Source organism: Lepus europaeus, chromosome 18 (genome assembly GCF_033115175.1).
Source record: "Lepus europaeus isolate LE1 chromosome 18, mLepTim1.pri, whole genome shotgun sequence".
NCBI lineage: Eukaryota > Metazoa > Chordata > Mammalia > Lagomorpha > Leporidae > Lepus > Lepus europaeus.
In genome coordinates, this window is record NC_084844.1 from 65718319 (window position 1) to 65739858 (window position 21540).

At 43.1% G+C, this 21540-nt stretch overlaps 1 protein-coding gene across 1 annotated transcript; it reads left to right on the plus strand.

Annotated features, from left to right (window-relative positions):
* Nucleotides 1–22: 22 nt before the first annotated feature.
* LOC133746921 (uncharacterized) lies at nucleotides 23–20787 on the plus strand. The gene is made up of 2 exons (XM_062175141.1): nucleotides 23–277; nucleotides 17253–20787. Exons 1-2 carry the CDS (start codon nucleotides 23–25, stop codon nucleotides 18420–18422), a joined length of 1425 nt encoding a protein of 474 aa, XP_062031125.1. The 3' UTR covers nucleotides 18423–20787.
* Nucleotides 20788–21540: the final 753 nt, after the last annotated feature.

The following is a 21540-nucleotide window of genomic DNA, read 5'->3' on the forward strand; positions in this document are numbered from 1 at the left end:
TAGGACACAGGGATCTCGCGAGATGATGAAGTTGTCTGCCACCACCACCAGGGCCCCTGATTGGACAGCTGCAAAGCCAATGGGCGTGAGGGGTGTCACAAAAGCCGTAGCCAATCAGCACGCTCGCTGGCACAGTGGGCGTGGGGAGGTTGTTGCCAGGCGACGGGAGTGCAGGCCGGGTTTGGGGTCTGAGGCCGGTGGGGTCGCTGTGGCCTCCGTGTTCCTCGGGGCTCTCGGGACCTCCAGAGTTCGCCATGAGCTGCAGAAGCCGCTCCAGGTGAGTCCCCGCCAACTGCGGATCATCAACTTCTGGTCTTTGTTTCTTCACATCCGGAACGATTTCTCTTGTGGGAAGTTTCTGTGATGTTCCTTTGAACGTTGTTTAAAGATATTGCGTGGTTAATCCTCTTGGTCCATTTCTCTTGTAGATACGTGTTTTCTAGTCTGTCTTTCGTCTTTTTAATATTTCCTGTGTGTTTCTTGCTGTTAGCAATGACATTTAAAAAAAAAAAAAAGATTGTTTGAAAGGCAGAGTTAGAGAGCGAGAGAGCGAGAGCGATAGAGAGCAGGAGAGCGAGAGAGAGAAGGCTTCCATCTGCTGCTTCACTCCCCAGTTGGCTGCAACGGCCAGAGCTGCACAGATATGAAACCAGGAGCCAGGAGCTGCTTCCCTGTCCCCCATGCGGGTGCAGGGGTCCAAGGGCTTGGGCATCTTCCACTGCTTTCCCAGGGCATAGCAGAGAGCTGGATCGGAAGCAGAGCAGCTGGGATTCAAACCGGCTCCCACATGGGATGCCCCGGTCATGATATTTTACCCAGTCATCTCATTACCCTTAGCATATTTTCATGTGTCTATAGGCCATTTGTATTGATTGCATCCTTTGAAAAATTTCTGTTCATGGGCCGGCGCCATGGCTTAACAGGCTAATCCTCAGCCTGCAGTGCCGGCACACCGGGTTCTAGTCCCAGTTGGGGCACCGGATTCTATCCCAGTTGCCCCTCTTCCAGGCCAACTCTCTGCTATGGCCCGGGAAGGCAGTGGAGAATGGCCCAAGTCCTTGGGCCCTGCACCCGCATGGGAGACCAGGAGAAGCACCTGGCTCCTGGCTTCGGATCAGCACTATGCACCGGCCGCAGAGGCCATTGGAGGGTGAACCAACAGCAAAAAGGAAGATATTTCTCTCTGTCTCTCTCTCTCTCTCACTATCCACTCTACCTGTCAAAAAAAAAAAAATTCTGTTCATGTCCTTTGCCCATTTCTTAACTGCATTATTTTGTTGCAGTTGAGTCTCTTGAAATCTTTAATCATCACATATTAACCCTTTATCAGTTATATAGTTTGCAAATATTTTCTACCACTCTTCACTCTGCTGAGTGTTTCCTTTGCAGCAAAAAAGCTTCCTAGTTTGGTGTAATCCCTTTGTCTATATCTGCTTTCATTGCCTGTGCTTCTGAGGTCTTTTCCAAGAAGTCTTTCCTATGCCAATGTCTTGCAGAGTTTTCCCAATGTTTTCCTCTAGTAATTTGTTTAATTAGGTCATAGATTTAGATTCATGATCAGTTGTGAATTGATTTTTGTATGGGGTGTAAGTACAGGTCTTGCTACATACGTCTGCATATCATATAGAGATCCAATTTTCCCAACACTCTTTGTTGAAGAGACTGTCCTTTCTCCAGGGATTGATTTTAGCTCGTTTGTCAAAGATGTTGATTGTACCTGCATGGATTAATTTCTTTGGTTTATATTTTGTTTCATTGGTATACATTGGTTCCAGTCCCAGGCTGTTTCATATGTAACTGCCCTGTAGTGTGTCTTGAAATCTGGTATTCTGATACCTCCAATTTTTTCTTGTTTAACATTACTTTAGCTATTTGGGGGGGGGGGGTCTCTTGTGTTCCTATACAAATTTTAGCATTCTTTTTTCTAGATCTGAGAAGAATGTTCTTGGAGTTTTGATTGAGATCTCATTGAATCTATAAATCGTTTTGGGTAGTATGAACATTTTGATATTGATTTTCCTGTGCACAAACTTGAAATATTTTCCCACTTTTTTGCGTTATTCTATTTCTTCCTTTAATGTTTTGTAATTTTCATTGTGGAGATCTTTCACATTCTTAATTAAATTTGTTCCAAGGTATTTAACTTTTTGGTAGGTATTGTGACTGGTATTGCACTTACAAGTTCTTTCTCAGCCTGGGCTCATCAAATACAGACATATTTATCTTATCCAATTCCCAAGGGTTTCAAAGTTCACTTTTTTGGTGCATTATGAAAATTATTATCCCAGATAATAATTATTGTCAGATCATTCATAGAGAGATAAAATTAGAGATCTGGATGTTAATTATAAGTGTAGATGTTGATGAATCCACCATAGTTTACTGTAGTATTTTGGGTTAAATTTTAAGTCATTCCTGATTACAAACTGATGAGTATCATAAAACTTGTGACAGTGAAGTGTGTTCATAACTTACATTCCTACTTTCTTTGTATTCTGAATAATTCAAGCTAGACATGGAAGGAAGTCAAAATGTAAGCTTCCTAGCCCACAGAGTTGTTAGTCTTGGTGCTTAGCAACAAAGACTCCCTTCCATTGCCCCTAGTACATTACCTTGCATCCTTACCTAGCCACTTACAGAGCACAGTTTTTTGTTTGTTTGTTTGTTTTGTTTTGTTTTGTTTTTGCTAAATTTACAGTATGAAAGAGGGCAGACAAGGACTCATGTTCTCTTGTAGGCATCCTAGAAAAATCCTAAATACAGAAAAAGAGGGGGAGTGGTTTGATAGCTCATTTACTCTTTCCAATATTTCCATTCATGTAAGTCATTCATAAACCCCATATAGAGGAAGAAGTGAGCTGGTGTCAGGAGCAGTGCTCTAATGTTTAGGCATCTTACTTTGTGGAGGGGGTTGTATCACTTGTCAGCCTAAATTCAAAAAAGATACTCTGTCCCAAAAAAACAAGAAGACTAGCAAAGTCAGCATACACAAATTGTTGTCCAACTATGGCCATTATGTTAAAGGGATATTTAGAAGAATGTGAATATTGTGAATATTGAGCAAGGAGTTGCTCTCATATGACATGGGCTTGAATCTATTGTAAGAACAATATGCATGAGTACATTCTTAGAGAATATTTCTGCAGTGGTGTCTGTGTTCTTACAGATTTCAGTTTTGTAAAAATGATGCCAAAGTATTATATTTACTTGTTTCCTCAAGAGACACAGTCAAGTATTTTTCTTTGAAGTGAAGAAATTGTAAATGGTTGGGAAGCAATTGATTCCGGTATGTGGTAATTTGCAGTAACCAGTCAGGATGGCAAAAAATGTGTGTGTGTGTGTGTATACAAATTTAAAATGCAAACCAAGAAGTGAAAGCTGTTTTTGTTGCTTTAAAAATGAACATTTTAAATTCTCTCCTTAAAATATATTTCACTTTATACACTCTCAGTTCTTATTCTCAAGATGTTAAAGTGTATCACATTTTTTTGGAAAGCAAAGGAAAATGTTCCATTTTAGAATGTTAAAAACATACAATTTTAAATTTTGCTGAACAGTTTGTAATAGTTGAACTTGTATTTTTAAGCATAAATATGTTTTCTTCTTAATGTATTATTACAGATATGTTATTTTAAAGGTAGCAGAATCTATGAGGTAAATGATCCAACAGATTTGTTTTCATTAGATCAAACTTGCCCATGGGGTATCTAAACTTAGAATGAATTTGATATCACAACACTATTTACATTCTTTGCAAGAAAAGTAAAGGATGTTTTGTCCCTAAATTTCAAATCACAGAATGAGATAGTCCAATTTATTTTTGGTTCTCAGTGATGTATTATTGTGTTTTGTAACACCATGCATTCATGAAAAATATTTTTTATTCAAAAGTTCACATTTGTACCACATTTTTTTTAGCTCTGTAGGTCTAAAATTTTTCTAAAGGACAAGCTTTCTAAAATACAAGTTTATATGTGTTGCCTAATGTAATAAATTTCTTTTTTTTAAAGATTCATTTTTATTTATTTGAAAGAAAGAGTTACATAGAGAGGCAGAGATAGAGAGAAAGGTCTTCCATCCACTGGTTCACTTCCCAATTGGCTGCAACAACCAGAGCTGAGCTGATCTGAAGCCAGGAGCCAGGAGCTTCTTTCAGGTCTCCCACGTGGGTTCAGGGGACCAAGGACATGAGCCATCCTCTGATGCTTTCCCAGGTGCATTAGCAGGGAGCCATATCAGAAGTGGAGCAATCAGGACTTGAACCAGCACCCATATGGGATGCCAGCACCACAGGCTGGGGCTTTAGCCTGCTGTGCCACAGCTCTGGCCCCTGTAATCAATTTCTAAAGTGTATACACTGACAAGAAGAATTACACAAAGTACACTCATAGAACAAGCATATCTTTGCTAAATTTAAAGATGATGGCTTTACCTGCTACGCCATAATGCTGACCTCAAGTATTTGGTTTGGAGCAATATTCATCTGCAATTTCCATAGAGTTTATCAGAAAGTATCATTTGATAGTAAATCCCTTTAGTGGGTATATGAAATAGACCAAACATTGAATTTGTAAAAAAAAAATGGCTTTCATTCAGATCATGCCAAGTCTAAGGCTTTGCCACTTCATGGTTATAAAACCTTGGGCAAACCAGTTCCTTACCTCTTCATGCCTCAGTTCCATTGTCCTTAAAATTAAGATAATAGGAGCTATCTCCATTTTTCTGGAAACGTAAAATGCTGGAAATATCGCCTGGCATAAAATAAATGTTAGCGATTATTGTTATTATGTATTTGCACTTTCCTAACTAAAGGTATTTAAATATCTGTGATTTTATGCTTAATGTTGTAGTGTCCACATTTAGATACAACTCAAAATTTATTTGAAATTATATCTATTCCTTTTTTAAAACTTCATATTTTGCTTGACATACTTACTCAAACTAGATTCAATTCTGTTTAATTTGATGAGTGAGCCATTTCTTATCTAATTCCCTAGATAGTGCAACTTATTCACTCATTTGTGCTTTGTGATGGCACCTGCATCTTTTTCAAAAGAGTAACTAAACTGTATCATTTTTGGTCAAAACTAAATCACTAGGGTAAATTGGTATTTAAAGAAAGGGACTATTCTCTGGCAGTAATCTTAAACTAGTACATTGATGCACTTTGGTAAGTGCATTGGAGACTCGCTGATTGTGTATGTGCATTTGTGAATGTGTGTATGGTGTGTGTGTAAATGTGTGTGTGTGCTCCATTTAAAGCTACAATAAAATTGTAGCATTATCCAAACAGATCATTCTAGAAAATCATAGTTTATAGTAATTTTTGCTCTTTGGAGATCGTGATGTTTAGATGATGCCTAAAAAGTTACGTGATTTTTTTTTAAAGAATTCTAGTAACATACAACACTGAAATTCATATAGAAGGGGAAAATAGTTGGGTTCAAAGATATCATTATACTACAGAACCAATCAGCCATAATTCAGGCCCCCAAATTAAGCTAGTTGTATGAGAAAATTTAAGCAGTTGTATTGATGTCACATATTGTTTGCAAACAAATGCATCTTTTTTAAAAGATTTATTTATTTATTTGAATGTCAGAGTTACACAGAGAGAGAAGAAAAGGCAGAAAGAGAGAGAGAGATCTTCCATCTGCTGGTTCATTCCCTGACTGGCCGCAATGACTAGAGCTGTGCCGAACCAAAGCCAGGAGCTAGGAGCTTCTTGTGAGTCCCCTGTGTGGGTTTCTGCGGCCCATGGACTTGGGCCATCATCCACTGCTTTCCCAGGACATAGCAGAGAGCTGACTCAGAAATGGAGCAGCCAAGACTTGAACCAGCATCCATTTGGGATGCTGGCACTGCCAGGCTGCAGCTTTACCCACTATGCCACAGCGCCAACCCCAAATGTATCTTAATATAACTGTATTTGATAAACATATAACATTAGTGTTAATAAATAATTATAAACCTCAACTAAGGCAATTTTCATTAGGTAACAAAACCATGAAATACAATTCAATTTATCTAGTCCAGATATTTTTTCATAAAGAAAATTTAGACAAAATTGTATTGATGCCAAAATATTCACACTGATTCCCAAGAGAGCAAACATATGGTAATCATTTACATTAGACAATTGCTTGATAAAATTCATCCATAAATTTAATGTAGTCTAGCATTTAATAAATCCTTGAAATTAATTGAATTAATTTGAGGATATGCTTTGAATATAGAGTCTATAAAAAGTGTAGGGCAATAATTTATACTGACCATCATTTAATGTGTAGAAGTAAATGCCCATAATGTTAATTGTGTGATAGAATAGTAGATTTTCTTGAAACTTTCAATATTCTTGTTTTCAATGTTGTCTTGTTTTACAATGAGAAAAACATTCAAAAAATTATTTGAGAGGGAGAGACAGCAGCAGAGCTCCCATTTGTTGGTTCTCTTCTCAAACACCAACAATGTAGATCTGAGTCAGCCTAAAGCTAGGAGCTGGAACTCAATGCAAGGCTCCCACATGAGTGGGGAATCCTACTAGCTGAGCAGTGAGCACTGCCTCTCAGTGTCTGTGCTGGCAGGAGGGTGGAGTAAGCATCCAAAGCCAAGATGTAGACCCAAGTACTCAAACATGGGACACTGTGTTCCCAAATGGCATCTTTTTTAAAAAAAGTTTTATTCCTTTATTTAGGAGGCAAAGAGAGAGAGAGAGGTCTTCCATCCTATGGTTTATTCTCCAAATGGCAGCAATGGCCAGAACTGGGCCAATCCAATGCCAGGAGCCAGGAGCTTTTTTCAGGTCTCCCATATGGATGCAGGCACCCAAACCCTTGTGTCATCTTCCACTACTTTTCCAGGTCTTAAGCAAATAGCTGGATCAGAAGAGGAGCAGTCAGGACATGAACTGACACCCATATGTGTGCCAGTGCTGCAGGCGGAGACTTAACCTACTAAACTACAGCAATGTCCCCCTAAAATGACATCTTAACTGCTAAGCAAAATGCCTTCCCAATTTTATCTTCATTAGAAAGCAAGTTATACCTACATCCTTTTTGTAAGCTGGCTGTGAATCGAAGTATAGGAACTAGTTGTCTCTCTCCCACAGACTGGGCTGGTTGTCTACAACACTCTTGTTCAGAACTGACCCTAAGCCTTTCGGGTAGACCCCCTCATGCAGCACAGTCCCCTAACCCAGGGCAAGGCATGAGTGGAGAGGGGTGGTGAGGACCAGGGCATCACTAAATCAGGTGACGGAATTCCTCTGGGCAAGGCTGGTGGATCACACTGCTGCTGGTGATTGGGAGCACACGCCACTGATGCAGATTCTCATTGTTGGGAAGCAAATCACTCATGACCCCACCAGCTCAGTGGCCAGTGCCTCACACACCCTTTCCACTGGTTGGCTGGCTGCAGACTCTGCCTGTGCCCACAGCATAGAGCAGGTGGGCAGCTACCTGAATGAGGAGAGGGCAGATGACATGCAGCATAGCCATAAGCAATTGAGGAAAGAATTTCTGAAAGGTCAGAAGAAAATTTGAATTTCTGGAGCAAAACTGCAAAGTAGTTCTAAAGCACTTAAAGTCAGTGACTTGCAACTGGGTGTCTGATTTTAAGAAATACCCTGGGGGCTGGCGTGATGATGTAACAGGTAAAGCCACCACCTGCAGTGCCAGCATCCTATATGGGCACCAGTTCATGTCCTGGCAGCTCCACTTCTGATCCAGCTCTCTTCTATGACCTGGGAAAGCAGTGGAAGATGGCCCAAGTCTTTGGGCCCCTACACCCCTGTGGGAGACCTTGAAAAAGCTTCTGGCTCCTTGCTTCGGTTCAGCGCAGCACTGGCCCAAGCGGCCAATTGGGGAATGAACCAGTAGATGGAAGACCTCTCTCTCTCTCTCTCTCTCTCTGCCTGTCATTCTCTCTCTGTGTAACTCTTTCAAATAAATAAAAATAAATCTTAAAAAAGAAATATCTTGAAAACAGAACCATTGCATATGTCAGAGGTAGAGAATCTGCCTCTGGGGACACCCTATTTTCATCTCCACATTTTGTTGACTCCACCTTGAAGCCCCTCAGACTTTGAACCCTAAGTGTTCATTTGATTGCACCAACACCATCTACCAAATACTTCAAGTCATTTTCCGATATGCCCAAGCTGCACATTGCTGCACCATTCAGAGGAAGAAAAAATTCCAGTGTCTCTTCTCTTGCCTTAGAAACTTCAGGCCTGGAAAACTAGGGAGTTTGAGTAGTCCTGAATTCAGAGATACTGAAATATGTTGTACAAATTAATGCCTACTGAAGGATCCTGCTGTGTGCAATTTTGATTGCATGATTTCACCACAGTTTGTGCAATGTCCACTTGTTACATTGTAGTCTGAGATTGCCTGTAATTAGGGTTGATGCATTTCCTACAGAAGGGGCCATTTGTGAGACAATGAATAACTGCTTCCTGGCGGAAAGAATATCAGCTCCTGCCTATTGACTTGGTAAATTGTCCACTTTGCAGGAAGAGACCCTTACAATACAGAGAGCACTGAAAAGAACAAAAGTGAAAAGTTTCAAAAACCCCGGTGAGGAAAATCAGACCTGTATTTGAGGATACAGCACTGAAAACCCAAGCAATGGCCCCTTTCCCTAACCCTAAAAACCTGGGACTAAATCATTATCTTTCCAAAAGGAAATTTTAAATTGTGAATTAGATTGAGGATATAACCTTGAAATAGAGAAATAATCTTGCATTACCCATGTGGATCTGATCAAACATTTGACTTGTAAACAGAGAACGGGCACGCAGAAGGATTGGCCTGGGATATGTGGCAGGATTCTGTAATTCTCTGTTGCTTCCTTTGAATACAGAGGCCCATGATCCATGGAATGCAGTGCTCTCTAGAAGCTGGGGACAGACCTCTACTTATAGCCGAGAGAAAACAAGGACTTTGGTCCTACCACAAGAGAATGAATTCTGCCAAAGACCCAGTGAGCAAAAAATGAATGGACTTATGGAGCCTCCAGAATGGAATATGCCCTGCATTTTAGCCTGATAGACTTCTGACGTACAGAATATCAGAATGTAAATTAATGCTGCTCTAACACACCAAGTTCTGTAGATATTTGCTATTTTAGTTATAGAAAATGAATACACAGGAAAGCAGTTTAGTTGGAGGTGGAGAAGAAAGAATGTAGGAAAATAGAATTCAAAATTATTTTTATTTGGTGTTGCATATATCAAGATAAATGTGTAAGTAGATAAGTTATTTTGAAACAGGTAAATCCTGTAATAACACTCAAGTTCAACTATGGTGTTATTCATTCCTTTCATTTACATTTAGAATCACACCTGCCTTTAATTGTTACATCACATCGGAAAAATGTGATTTGGATTAATGTAGGAAATAATCAGTGGAATTTAAAGTTAAAATAATGTTTTCTCCACCATGAATCAGCCTAACCTTGTTCCAGTGAGAACTGACATAGAATCAGGGTTATGCTGGAGGTAAGACAGAGGATACTTACTGAGGAAGTTTGGTATACTTACTGGTTTCATGGTGTGCATTTCATGGAAGTCAAGAAATATCTGGGCCAATGGCCAGCTGTATTATAAAAGATTTCATCATATTTTATAGGTAGTGCAATTAAAACCACTTCCAGTGTACAGTCACAAGTTACATTTTTCCAACTTTAAGCAGCAAAGCTAGGTTAGCAGCAAGTGGGATGAGGGAGAGAGAAAAAGGAAAGATAGAGCTTGCTTGCTCTATTTCTTAAATTATTTGCTTTAAGAGGTCCTAGATTTGGGTCCAGCATTGTAGTGCAGCAGGTTAAGCCACCACTTACAATGCCAGCCTCCCATATGAGCACCAGTTTCTGTTCCAGGTGGCCCACTTCCAATCTAGCTCTCTGCTAATGCAACTGTCAAGGCAGTACAAGATGGCCCAAGTACTTGATCCCCTGCCACACACGGGAGACCCAAATGGAATTTTGGTTTCCTGACTTCAGCCTAGAACAGTCCTGATCTTTGTGTCCATTTGTGGAATGAACCTGCAAATGGAAGATTCTTGCTCTTTCTTTGCTCACACGTGCGTTTGTGTATATGTATGTATATGTAAATATATGTATGTATATATCCCTCAGTCTTTGTAACTCTGCTTTTTAAATACAAATTTTTTAGAAAGAAATAAACAAGAGGGCCTGGCTTGTGCTTATTAACTACTGCTATTTCAAGGCATCCAAGATCCTCCTACAGAATAATAAACCAATTCTTCACTATAAAACTTAGCATCCTAACTCAAACTTCAAAAAGGAAATTGCATGTATTCTTTAATTTTATGCCTATAGCTTTCTCCCAAGAGGAACTCTTTTGTAAGAACATCTGGAGGGTGATTAATCAAGTACAATCTATCTAACTTGTCTAGAAAAGAAGAAAAATAAAAGCACAAAGTCATCTAAAGATTTGGGACCACACAGATTAATATAATTACATTTTAGTATTTTATCTTTCATAGTTTATATGAAAAGCAAGTTCCTAGAAAATTTAGTTTACATTGCTAAGATATTTTTCTCAGTGAATAACCTCCTTTTGTAGTGCAAATGTATTATTTCATCATCAAATTGAAGAATTAGTTTTTTAGGTTTATTTATTTATTTGAGAGACAGAATCACAGACAGAAGGAGAGACAGAGAGAAAGGTCTTCAAATGTCACAATAACTGGAGCTGGGCCGATCCAAAGCCAGGAGCCAAGAGCTTCTTCTGCATCTCCTATGTGGGTGCAGGGGTCCAAGCACTTGGGTCATCTTCCACTGCTTTCTCAGGCCGTGGCAGAAAGCTGGATTGGAATAGGAGCACCTGGGACATGAACTGTCACCCATATGGGATGCGGGTGCCACAGATGGAGGCTTAGCCTACACCACAGTATCAGCCCCCAAATTAAATTTTTGTGTAGGCTTCTTGATCTGAATATAACATTCAACCTTATACCTAACTATTCCTTTGTAATGATTTGATTTCCTTGAAAATATTCAGGTATTATGTTTAAGTATATTTTAGAAAGTATATTATAACCAAGATATTGTTACCTGTGAATTGAATCCAACATAAAGAAACTTGCTAACATAGGATGATTTGATAGACATGTATTTAAGGAAATTTCTTCCTTTTATTTTTTAAAAAAATTTCCTAGGACCTAATAGAATTTTAAGACACAGTGTTAGGATTAATAGTACAGAATTTGACTTTGTGTAGATACAAGTAATAAAAGTCTTTAGAAATAATATTTTCATTTTGAATACAAATAAAGCTCCAGTTTGCAGCTCATGCTCAGAGGTTCTGATATACATGAACAACTTTTTAAAAAAGATTCCACCAAGGCTGGTGTGGTGTGTGACTATAGAAGTTGAATCAATGAGCAGAGACTAATGCCACTGACAGATCCATTGCTCATATTAATAGTACTATAAAATGTAAAACCCTGTATTTATAGCTAAATATCTTAAAAGCTATAGTCAATATACAAGTGATATTATTATGAATAAGTACATTTCTGGAAATAGAAAATGACAAATCAAATTTTGTTAAATTTTGTATAACCTAGAAAATTTGATTTTTTCTGAATAGTATACCGTTTTCACTGAATATTAGAATTTTATGGGAATGCAATATCAATAATGATACATATGGATAAAATTAGTATAGTAGTACAAAATATAAAACGAATCAAGGAAAAATGTGTAAGGGGCACATCTTTGGGTCACCAGATAAGATGCCACTTTGGATGCCTGATCCAATGTTGATGTGTCTGAATTTCAGTTCCTGACCTTCTTTTGACTTCACCTTTCTGTCAATGTGCATTCTAAGAAGCAGCAGATGATGACAACAATATTTAGGTCCCTGCTACCCACAGGTGAGACCTGGATTGACCTGGGTTTCTTGCTTGGCCTTACCCTGCCTCAGGTTTGGCTGGCATTAGGTAAGTAGACCAGTGGATGGAAGATCTATGTCTAACTTTCTCTCTGTTAGTGTCTGCTTTTCAGCTAAATAAAATGATTAAATGAACTTTGGAAAGTATAAAGTCATCATATGATGTGCAGTGCAGTGATTAAAATAAAAAGTAAAACAGATGTGATGCCCACAAACTTCAAGGCAGATTTTAATTGGTTTTGGAGTAGGAACATTGGCATGTGAGAAGAATATTGGAGCTGTGTGTGGACAGGGAGCTAAGCTGCTATCTGCAATGCCAGAATCCCAAGTCAGAATGCCAGTTCAAGTCTCAGCTATTCTGTTCCTGATCCAGCTCCCTGCTAATGTGCCTGGGAAAGCAACAGATGATGGCCCAATACCTGGGCCCCTGCCACTCACATGAGAGACCAGGTAGGAATTCCGGGCTCCTGGCTTCAGCCTGGTCCAGCCCCAGTCCTGTGGACATTTTTGGAGTGAATCAGCAAATGGAACAAAGATCTCTTTCTCTCTCTCATTCTGTCAAGTAAACAAATATTTAAAAAATAAGAATGTTGGTTAAAAAGGATGATATTGCATGTAACATAAGTATACCATTTAGGGTTGGGACAGAAAACAATTGAAAATTTTTTAAAGATTTATTTTATTCATTATTTATTTATGTATAATTATAGAGAGAGAGAGAGAGAAAGATTTTGGCATCTGTTGATTCACTCCCCAAATGTCTGCATTGGCTAGGGCTAGTCCAGGCCAAAGCCAGGAGCCAGGAGCATCTTCTAGGTCTCCCACATGGGTTGAGGGGCCCAAGCACTTGGGCCATCCTCCACTGGCTTTATCAGGCACATTAGCAGGGAGTTGCATCAGAAGTGGAGCAGGGGCCTGCTGGTGTAGCAGGTAAAGCCTGGTACTGTGGTGTAGACTAAGCCTCTGTGGTGCCCGCATCCCATATTGGTGCCAGTTCAAGTCCCAGCTGCTCCACTTCCAATCCAGCTCTTGGCTATGGCCTGAGAAAGCAGTAGAAGATGGCCCAAGTCCTTGGGCCCCTGCACCCATATGGGAGACCCAGAAGAAACTCCTGGCTCCTGGCTTCTGGCTTCAGATCAGCCCAGTTCTGGCATTGTGACCGTTTGGGGAGTGAACCAGCAGATGGAAGACTTCTCTCTCTCTCTCTGCCTCTGCCTCTCTGTAACTCTGCCTATCAAATAACTAAATAAATCTTTTTTTTTTAAAGTAGAACAACTGGGACTTAAAGTGGTGTCCATATGGGATCCTGGTGCTGCAGATGTTCACTTAACCCACTGTGCCACAACACTGGCCTCCAGTAATTTAAAATCTTAAATATTAAAGTCCTCATTCTGATGCTTTATTCAATGTCTCATTCAAATGCATTGTGTTCTGGGGACAGGTGTTGTGGTATAGCAGGTAAAGTCATCACTAGGAATATCTGCAAACTATCTTCGAGTGCCTGGCGTCAAGCCCTACCTGTGCTTATGATCCAGTTTCTGCTAATGTGTATTCTGGAGACAGAAAGTGATGGATGAAGTAGTTGGATTGTTGACACTCATGTGGGAAGATCAGATGAAGTACTGGACCCCGGGATTCAGACAGGCCCAGTCCTGGTTGTTGCAGGCATTTGGGAGAGTGATCAAGTGGATGATAGTTCTTGCTCATTCTCTCTCATTCTCCATTCTGTCACTCTGCCTTTCAAATAAATAATTTTAAAATAAATATACGTTAATAGAAGACAATGTGCTCTGGGTTTAAATATGTCCCCAGTTTCCTGCCAACGGTTTTCCTCTAAACACTTTTTTTTATAATTTTTTATAGTTACACAGAGAGAGGAGATGTAGACAGAGAGAGGCAGGGGCAAGGTCTTCCATCTGATGATTCACTCCCCAAATGGCTGCAACTGCCAGAGCTGTGCTGATTTGAAGCCAGGAGCCAGGAGCTTTTTCTAGGTCTCCCACACAGTTACAGGGGCCCAAGGACTTGGACCATCTTCTACTGCTTTCCCAGGCCATGGCAGAGAGCTGGATTGGAAGTGGAGCAGCCAGGTCTCAAACCAGCATCTATATGGGATGCCAGTGCTTCAGGCCAGTATGTTAACCAGCTGTGCCACAGCACTGGCCCCACAAGTTTAGAATCAATAATGACAGGTGGCCTTTTACAGCTTTTGTAATTTTATTTCTACTCTTGTGTCTTAGGACTCTACTTGAGATTATGAAATGCTTATAAATTAATTTCAGTTTTGTTTTTATTGCTGGACCTCAATTCTGTATTTTTGGGAAAAAGGCCACAGTAGTGAAGTATCATTTTTATCATATCAAATCAATGGTAAATGCTACTGACATGACTATCATATCATTTGTGATGTCAACCATGATCCCCAGGCCATTGTATTGGTTGTCAGGTTCTTCACCATAGGATGTGTGCTTTCTCATTCTTTCACTACTCCATTCTTTGAAAACCAGTCACTAAGCATAATAAACCCTCAAAGGAGGAGAAATTCACTTCCATGACCTTGAGGAGATTTTCTCCAGATAAATCTAGTTTTACTAGCACTCAATATTGTTGTATTTTGAACCTTGGTTATTTTAAGAGCTGTGTCATGGCTGGTGCCGTGGGTCACTTGGTTAATCCTCCATCTGTGGCACCAGCATCCTATATGGGCACCGGGTTCTGGTCCTGGTTGCTCCTCTTCCAGTCAAGCTCTCTGCTGTGGCCCGGGGAAGCAGTGGAGGATGGCCCAAGTGCTTGGGCGCCTGCACCCACATGGGAGACCAGGAAGAAGCACCTGGCTCCTGGCTTCAGATTAGCACAGTGCCAGCTGTGGCAGCCTTTTCAGGGGTGAACCAATGGAAGATAGACCTTTCTCTGTCTCTCTCTCTCTCACTATCTGTCAAACAAACTTTAAAAAAAAGTGTTTAGAATATAAATATATTTATTATAATTTACTGAAAATTTGAATATGGGAATCATTATTTATTTGATAGGACTTTGGTCTGCAATTCCTTTGTATTACAATTTTTTACAAAAAGAAAATAAATATTCATAAATAAATAATAATACATTTTGTTTACTTGCTTAATGGAACATGTTAGTCACTAATCAGAAAATTCAGGTGAGCAGCATATTGACTGCGTGTAACAGCTCCAGTTCTTCAGCTCTCCTTTACTCACATCTGCTGCCACAGAGCATTCTTGTGGCTTCCCACTCCTCTCTAGATACCAGCCACATTTCCTGGTTTGTACAGTGAGATGTGTGCAGGTCAGACAGAAGAGATTTGGAAAATCATGTACATCTCCATCCAGGCTCTTGATCTTTTATCACGGCCATAACCATATGCCTGAGCAAGCCTTCTATAGTCTAAAAGTCATGCCTGTATTCTGCTTTGGAGTCTGTTTGTATGGAGCCAGATGTAGAGCCAAGGTGCCCTAGTCAGGAAAGCTGAGGCCATCCTAGGTTAGCTGCCATCCAGATGAATTCCAGATATATAAGCTGAGTCTAGCCCAAGTGAACTCCACCTCACAAACACATGACCTAATTATGTATATCTTGCTGTAGATCACTGAATGTTTCGTATTGTTAGAATATATACTGATATAATATCTTCATATTAATATCAAGAAAATGTAACTTTAAATTTCATTAGACTTCCCAGGGTGTTCATGACATTTTAAATATAGTGAGCAGCTGGGACTTGAACCGACACCCATATGGGATGCTGGCACTGCAGTTGGCAGCTTTACCTGCTATGTCATAGTGCTGGCCCCTTCCTATGCATTGAAAGCATGTACATATTAACTTTCTCACATTTTAGTAGAAAATGACCTATAAGTGTTACTTAATTTTACTTATCACAGTAAAGAACCAGTGTTAGCAAGTGGGCATTAAGACTTGCTCAAGGGGCTGGCACTGTGGCATAGAAAGTTAAGTCACCACATGCAGTGCCAGCATTCCACACAGGCACCAGTTTGAATCCCAGCTGCTCCATTTCCCATCCAGCTCTCTGCTAGTGCTCCTGGGAAAGCAGTGGAAGATGGTCCAATTCTTTTTGGGCCTTGAAGGACCCTTATGGGGGAGAGGGACAGGAAACTAGGCCTGGGCAAATATCAGGGGCTTCTTAAGAGGTTAGATGCTACCCAGAGCAGAACTGCCCCTCCCCTCCAGGAAACCTCTGGGCGCGCCCCAGAGCAGAACTGCCCCTCCCCTCCAGGAAACCTCTGGGCGCGCCCCAGAGCAGAGCTGCCCCTCCCTTCGGAGGGTCTCTAGGCGCACACTTATGATGTCACTGCGACCGGCCAATCCTGTAACACCTTAGCACTCTCCCTCAGCATTCTCCGGTATGCTAATTGTCCCTCCGAACCAACCAATCCCGTGCCACCTCTGCATTTTATACCAGCACTCTCCACCAGCATTCTTCGCCAGCATTCTCCCATATGCTAACGGTCCCTCTGAACTGACCAATCCTATACATGCGTTAGGAATATGCTAATTCGTTGCCTATATAACCTGTGTAAAACTGCCGCTCGGGGCTCTCCTCACTGCCTGAGGTGGGGGGCCCGTTTGCGCAAACGTACAATAAATACCTCATGCTTTTTGCATCAGCTGGTTTGGAGTCTGGATTTTTGGGCGTCCTCTCGAGCAAGTGGGCATCTCTACTACTGGGGGGCCCAACATTTGGCGCCCAACGTGGGGCTCGAGGTCGCCCTCAGACCCATTCTCTGCGGACCAGTTGGAGGTATAATTAAGTGTTTTCTGTCTGTTGTTGTCTTCGTCTTGAGTATTCTGACTGGCCAGTATCTGACCTGACTCTGTGGGACCAGTGGGGGAGGCAGGCGTGCCCAGCAACCCCTGGCCCGTTACCCGGAGGACGCTCCGGGTTATGAGGGGAAACCCTCGGTCTGTTCCCCCGGAAGACGCACTCGGGGTGGTCTGGAGGTGGGTCGGAGACTAAGTCTCCCTCCTTCCCGGGGAGGGCTGGTCAGGCAGCCGCTCCCAAAAATAGCGCAATAGCGTTCGATTTGTCCTAGCCATGTGTTTTGTCTTGCTTACTGTATATGTCTGTGCATTGGCTGTTCTTTTTGTTTGGGCTGAAATCCTTACACGCAAGGGTCAACAAATAACCACCCCTTTAAGTCTCACTCTAGATCACTGGAAGGACGTTCGAGAACGCGCGCGCCACCTCTCAGTGGAGGTTAAAAAGAAACAATGGGCAAGATTCTGTTCCTCAGAGTGGCCGGCCTTCGAGGTCGGCTGGCCAAGGAACGGCACTTTTAACCTCGATATTATTTTACAGATTAAGGAGCGCGTCTTTCAGCCAGGATCCGATGGACACCCTGATCAGGTGGCCTACATTACCACGTGGGAGGATCTTTCACGTAACCCCCCTCCCTGGATAGAACCCTTCTCCTTCCCGACGGAGCCCATACGGACCCCGATACCCCCTCCTCCTATCCCGGTTGTGCCAACCTCCTCCCTATTCCCTCTGAAGGAGATTCGAGGTCCAAAACCTGACAAGCCACCGGTTCTTCCGGCTGATCAGGACTTTCTGCTCCTTGACTCTCCCCCACCCTATCTTCCCAGCCAACCTGCTCCCCCGCAGGAACCCCCACTACAACCAGAGCGGGATGTGCAGCCTTCTGCACCATCCCCTGATTCCACGAGGGCAGGGGAAGAAGTCTCAGCGCCTTCCCCGCCCTCCAGCCGCCTGCGCCTCCGTCGGGGGCAGGCAGGGGGCTCGGGAAGCGTCTGGACTTCGCAGGCTTTTCCTCTTCGCTCGGTGGCTGGCCAGATGCAGTACTGGCCATTCTCTGCTTCCGATCTTTACAATTGGAAAACCCATAACCCCTCTTTCTCTCAAGACCCCCAGGCTCTGACTGGGCTGATCGAGTCAATTTTATTGACTCATCAGCCCACCTGGGATGATTGTCAGCAGCTTCTGCAGACCCTCCTCACTACTGAGGAAAAGCAGCGCGTCTACCTCGAGGCACGGAAAAACGTCCCTGGAGCAGATGGCCGACCGACCCTACTGCCAAACGAAATCGAGGAGGCGTTTCCCTTAACCCGTCCTGATTGGGACTACACCACCGTTGCTGGTAGGGAGCGACTTCGTCTTTACCGCCAGGTTCTCCTTGCGGGTCTCAGAGGGGCTGGAAAGCGCCCCACCAATTTGGCCAAGGTACGTGCAGTAGTGCAGGGGGCTGAGGAAACGCCGGCAGGCTTCCTAGAAAGATTAATGGAAGCCTACCGTATGTACACCCCGTTTGACCCCCTGGCAGAGGACCGGCAGGGAGATGTAATCATGTCCTTTATAGGACAGTCAGCGCCGGACATCCGCAATAAATTGCAGCGGCTAGAGGGGCTTCAGGGATATACTATACAAGATTTAATGAAGGAGGCAGAAAGGATTTACAACAAAAAGGATCCACAAGGAGCAGGAGGAAAGGGAAGGCCTGCACTGGCCTGAGGGAGGCTCGTAAATCCCCAGAGGCAGTTAAAACTAAGGTGGAGCCTTCAGGTGTGGCAGCAACCCCTAAAAGCCCAACACTGCCTCAAGGCACTGCGCCTCCAATTCCGCCCATGTGGCCACCCCTTTTTGGTTATTCCCCTCCCTTAAATCACCCGCCGCCATCTTGTAAACAGCGTGCCTACCCAACCTCACAGCCAGTCCTACTAGGCCCCGACGTGCACAGTCTTCCCTGTAAATGGGGGACCACGGCCTTTCTCTGCACTCTCTTCCAGTCAGTGTAGCCTGTTGCACCCTTGCAGACCACAGCCAGATACTCTAGGGGAGACTAGTCCTTGGGCTGCTTTTTTCCTCTCCATTTACAATTCAATGCTGTCCTCACTAGGAAGAAAAAATGCCTTTGGCTACCACTGGCCTTACCTAAAGGAACAAAAACCTTCATCCATTAACCCTTTCCAACCTAATGAGTCTTTATTTGCAGTTAATGAAACTTTTTCTCCAGCACTACGGAAGCCTCTCATTCCCTGCCGCTTTGTTTCAGATGTGTTTCCCTGTCCTAAGCAACGGGCTTCTATGCTGATGACCAGCTCTTTTCTGTGCTGCTGTAGTTAACTTATCTAAGAGTTTGCACGTGTCTTGAAGGTTTCGTGTTTTATTGGATTTGTCTGTCTTTAATGTTTGAGTGATTACCTAACTCTGATCAGATCTGCCCCACAGCTTTGGTTAAAATATTCAGGTTATACGTACTAGTTTTTGGCTAAGCGGTTGACTCTCTAACAGTTTAAATTCTCAAATGGAGTCTAACAACTTTGGGACTTCCAGTAGGATCCCTGGAACTCTCAAAGGATGGGACTCTAAATTTGTTAAAGTAACAACTGTTTAAGTCTATTTAAATTATGCAGTGTATTAAAATATTGTAGATGATGTCGGACCTATGTTGTATTCGTGTTTTTGCTTTCCAGCTAAGGTGGTCTTACAAGTTTTTATATGTCCTTAATATGCTTTAAACTTGTTTCTTTTACAGATCTGCTTTTGCAAAAACTATAGTGTCTCTTTTTAACAGTGTCTGCTTAGTGGGTTACTCTGCCATTTCTAAAGTTAGGTCATGTAAGCTCTTTTTAGCTCTGTTAAATAGTTCTAAGTTATGTGCGGATTTTGTGTGCTAACTCTTATGTTCAAGGTGTTTATTTCTGGTTTCCAAGGTAATCTAGTGTGTACTCCAAAAAAGCCTCTTTTGGATGAGCCTTAATGGACTCTTTCCCTACCTCTTCTCTCTTCTTGGACTGCTTCTTGCCCTGCTTTTAATCCTTGCTATTGGCCCATGCATAACGAATAGGCTTAGGCAACAAGGGTAAGACAGGTTGAGGTTCATTACCAAAGGCTGCTAGCCACAGAGGGCTATGATCCCCTGAACTGGGGAAGCACCCCCGGTGCTCTCCACATTGCCAATGACGGGTAAGATTCCGGATGGACCGGAACAACCTAAGACAGGCGGTGGAGAAAGCTCACCACGCCCCCATAATTACAAGTCACGCGACACCCCAAGACGGGTAAAGCACCCAGCGTCCTGCACCAACCTAAGACAGGGCTCATGGCCAAGCTGCCTGGGTTACCAATGACGGGTAAGGGCAAGGACGGCTGGGGGCAACCTAAGACAGGGACCGCGTGCTAAAACAAAAAGGGGGAATCTGTGGGGCATGAGCGCGGCCAGGCCAGGCCAGGCCAGGCCCGGGGGCTCTGCATGTGCAGCTACTCCAGGGTGCCCCCGACCGAACTGCGCGAAACGAAGCCACGCGGAGCCAAGTAAGATGGCGCCCAGAGGAAGTAAGATGGGTGGAATCCAAAGTTGTTTACCACTAAAACTAATTGGCTGCGCAACAACAAGGGAGGTAACAAAACTAGTAACAAGTGTATAGACATAGGGCTAGTCCTATAAAAATCCCCCCCCCAAGGTGTTTTTTAAGTGATTGATTGGTCCTTAGCCCTGCCCCAATGACTCTGCAGTTTTGTGTTATAAAAGGTACTATTATGCAGAAGGTGACTGAGTCCTTGCTAGACTTGACTCCCCGCTGCGTCTGATTGTCTCCGGGACCAGGAGGCTGGGGAACGGGCGAGCGGCGCGCACTTACCTTTCCTCGGACCCAGTCCATCCTTGTACGGGTGGACTAAGACCCAACATCTGGCGCCTTGACCAAATTAGCGTTGGAGACTGGCGTTAAAGACTGGGTCCAACTCCTCCCTATGGTGTTGTTCCGGGTCCGAAACACGCCCTCTCATTGCGGACTGACACCATGCGAGGTCCTTTGTGGAGGGCCCCCACCAATAGCAGGCTTGCTTGACCTTGCCAGTGACTCCGTTGCCGATGTCCCTAGGTTACAGGCCCGGTTGAGAGCGCTCCAGATCATCCAGAACCAGGTCTGGAAACCTCTTGCAGCAGCCTACCAACCCAAGACGACAACTATCCCACATCCTTTCCAAATCGGTGATGCCGTGTATGTCCAAATCTAAAACTCTAGAGCCCCGGTGGCAAGGCCCTTTCACTGTGCTGTTGACAACTCCCACCGCTCTCAAGGTCGACGGAATCGCTGCTTGGGTCCACGCCTCACACGTGAAGCGAGCACCACCTCCCCAGGGCCCCGAGGATCCGGATAGACCAGCCAAATGGAAGCTCCAGCGCACTCAGAACCCGCTCAAGCTAAGACTTTCAAAAACTGTTTAATATTTGTGATGTTCCTGGCCTTTCCCCATTGTTTTTCCAATCCCCATGCTCCACAATTGTTAACGTGGGAAGTAATTTCCCCCACAGGACGGGTGGCCTGGTCTGTTAGTGGTTACATACCCCCAGGGCATGGTGGCCCACCTTATACCCGAACGTATGTCAACTGGTTACTGGGTTAGATACCTGGGATGTACCTGACCAGAATAATTTGACAAAAATCCCTAAAAATAGTCTTAACTATTGGGGCGTGTATGGCTCCCAGTCCCCAGTCAGTGGGACTCAACCCAGTCCAGCAAGAACAGAGTTCCCTCCCTCCAGTGAGGCAGGCTCTCCCCAGACCACCCCTCTTGCCAGCCACCCTTTCGCCTAGCTTGGCAAGTTTAACTCCAAACCCAGGTG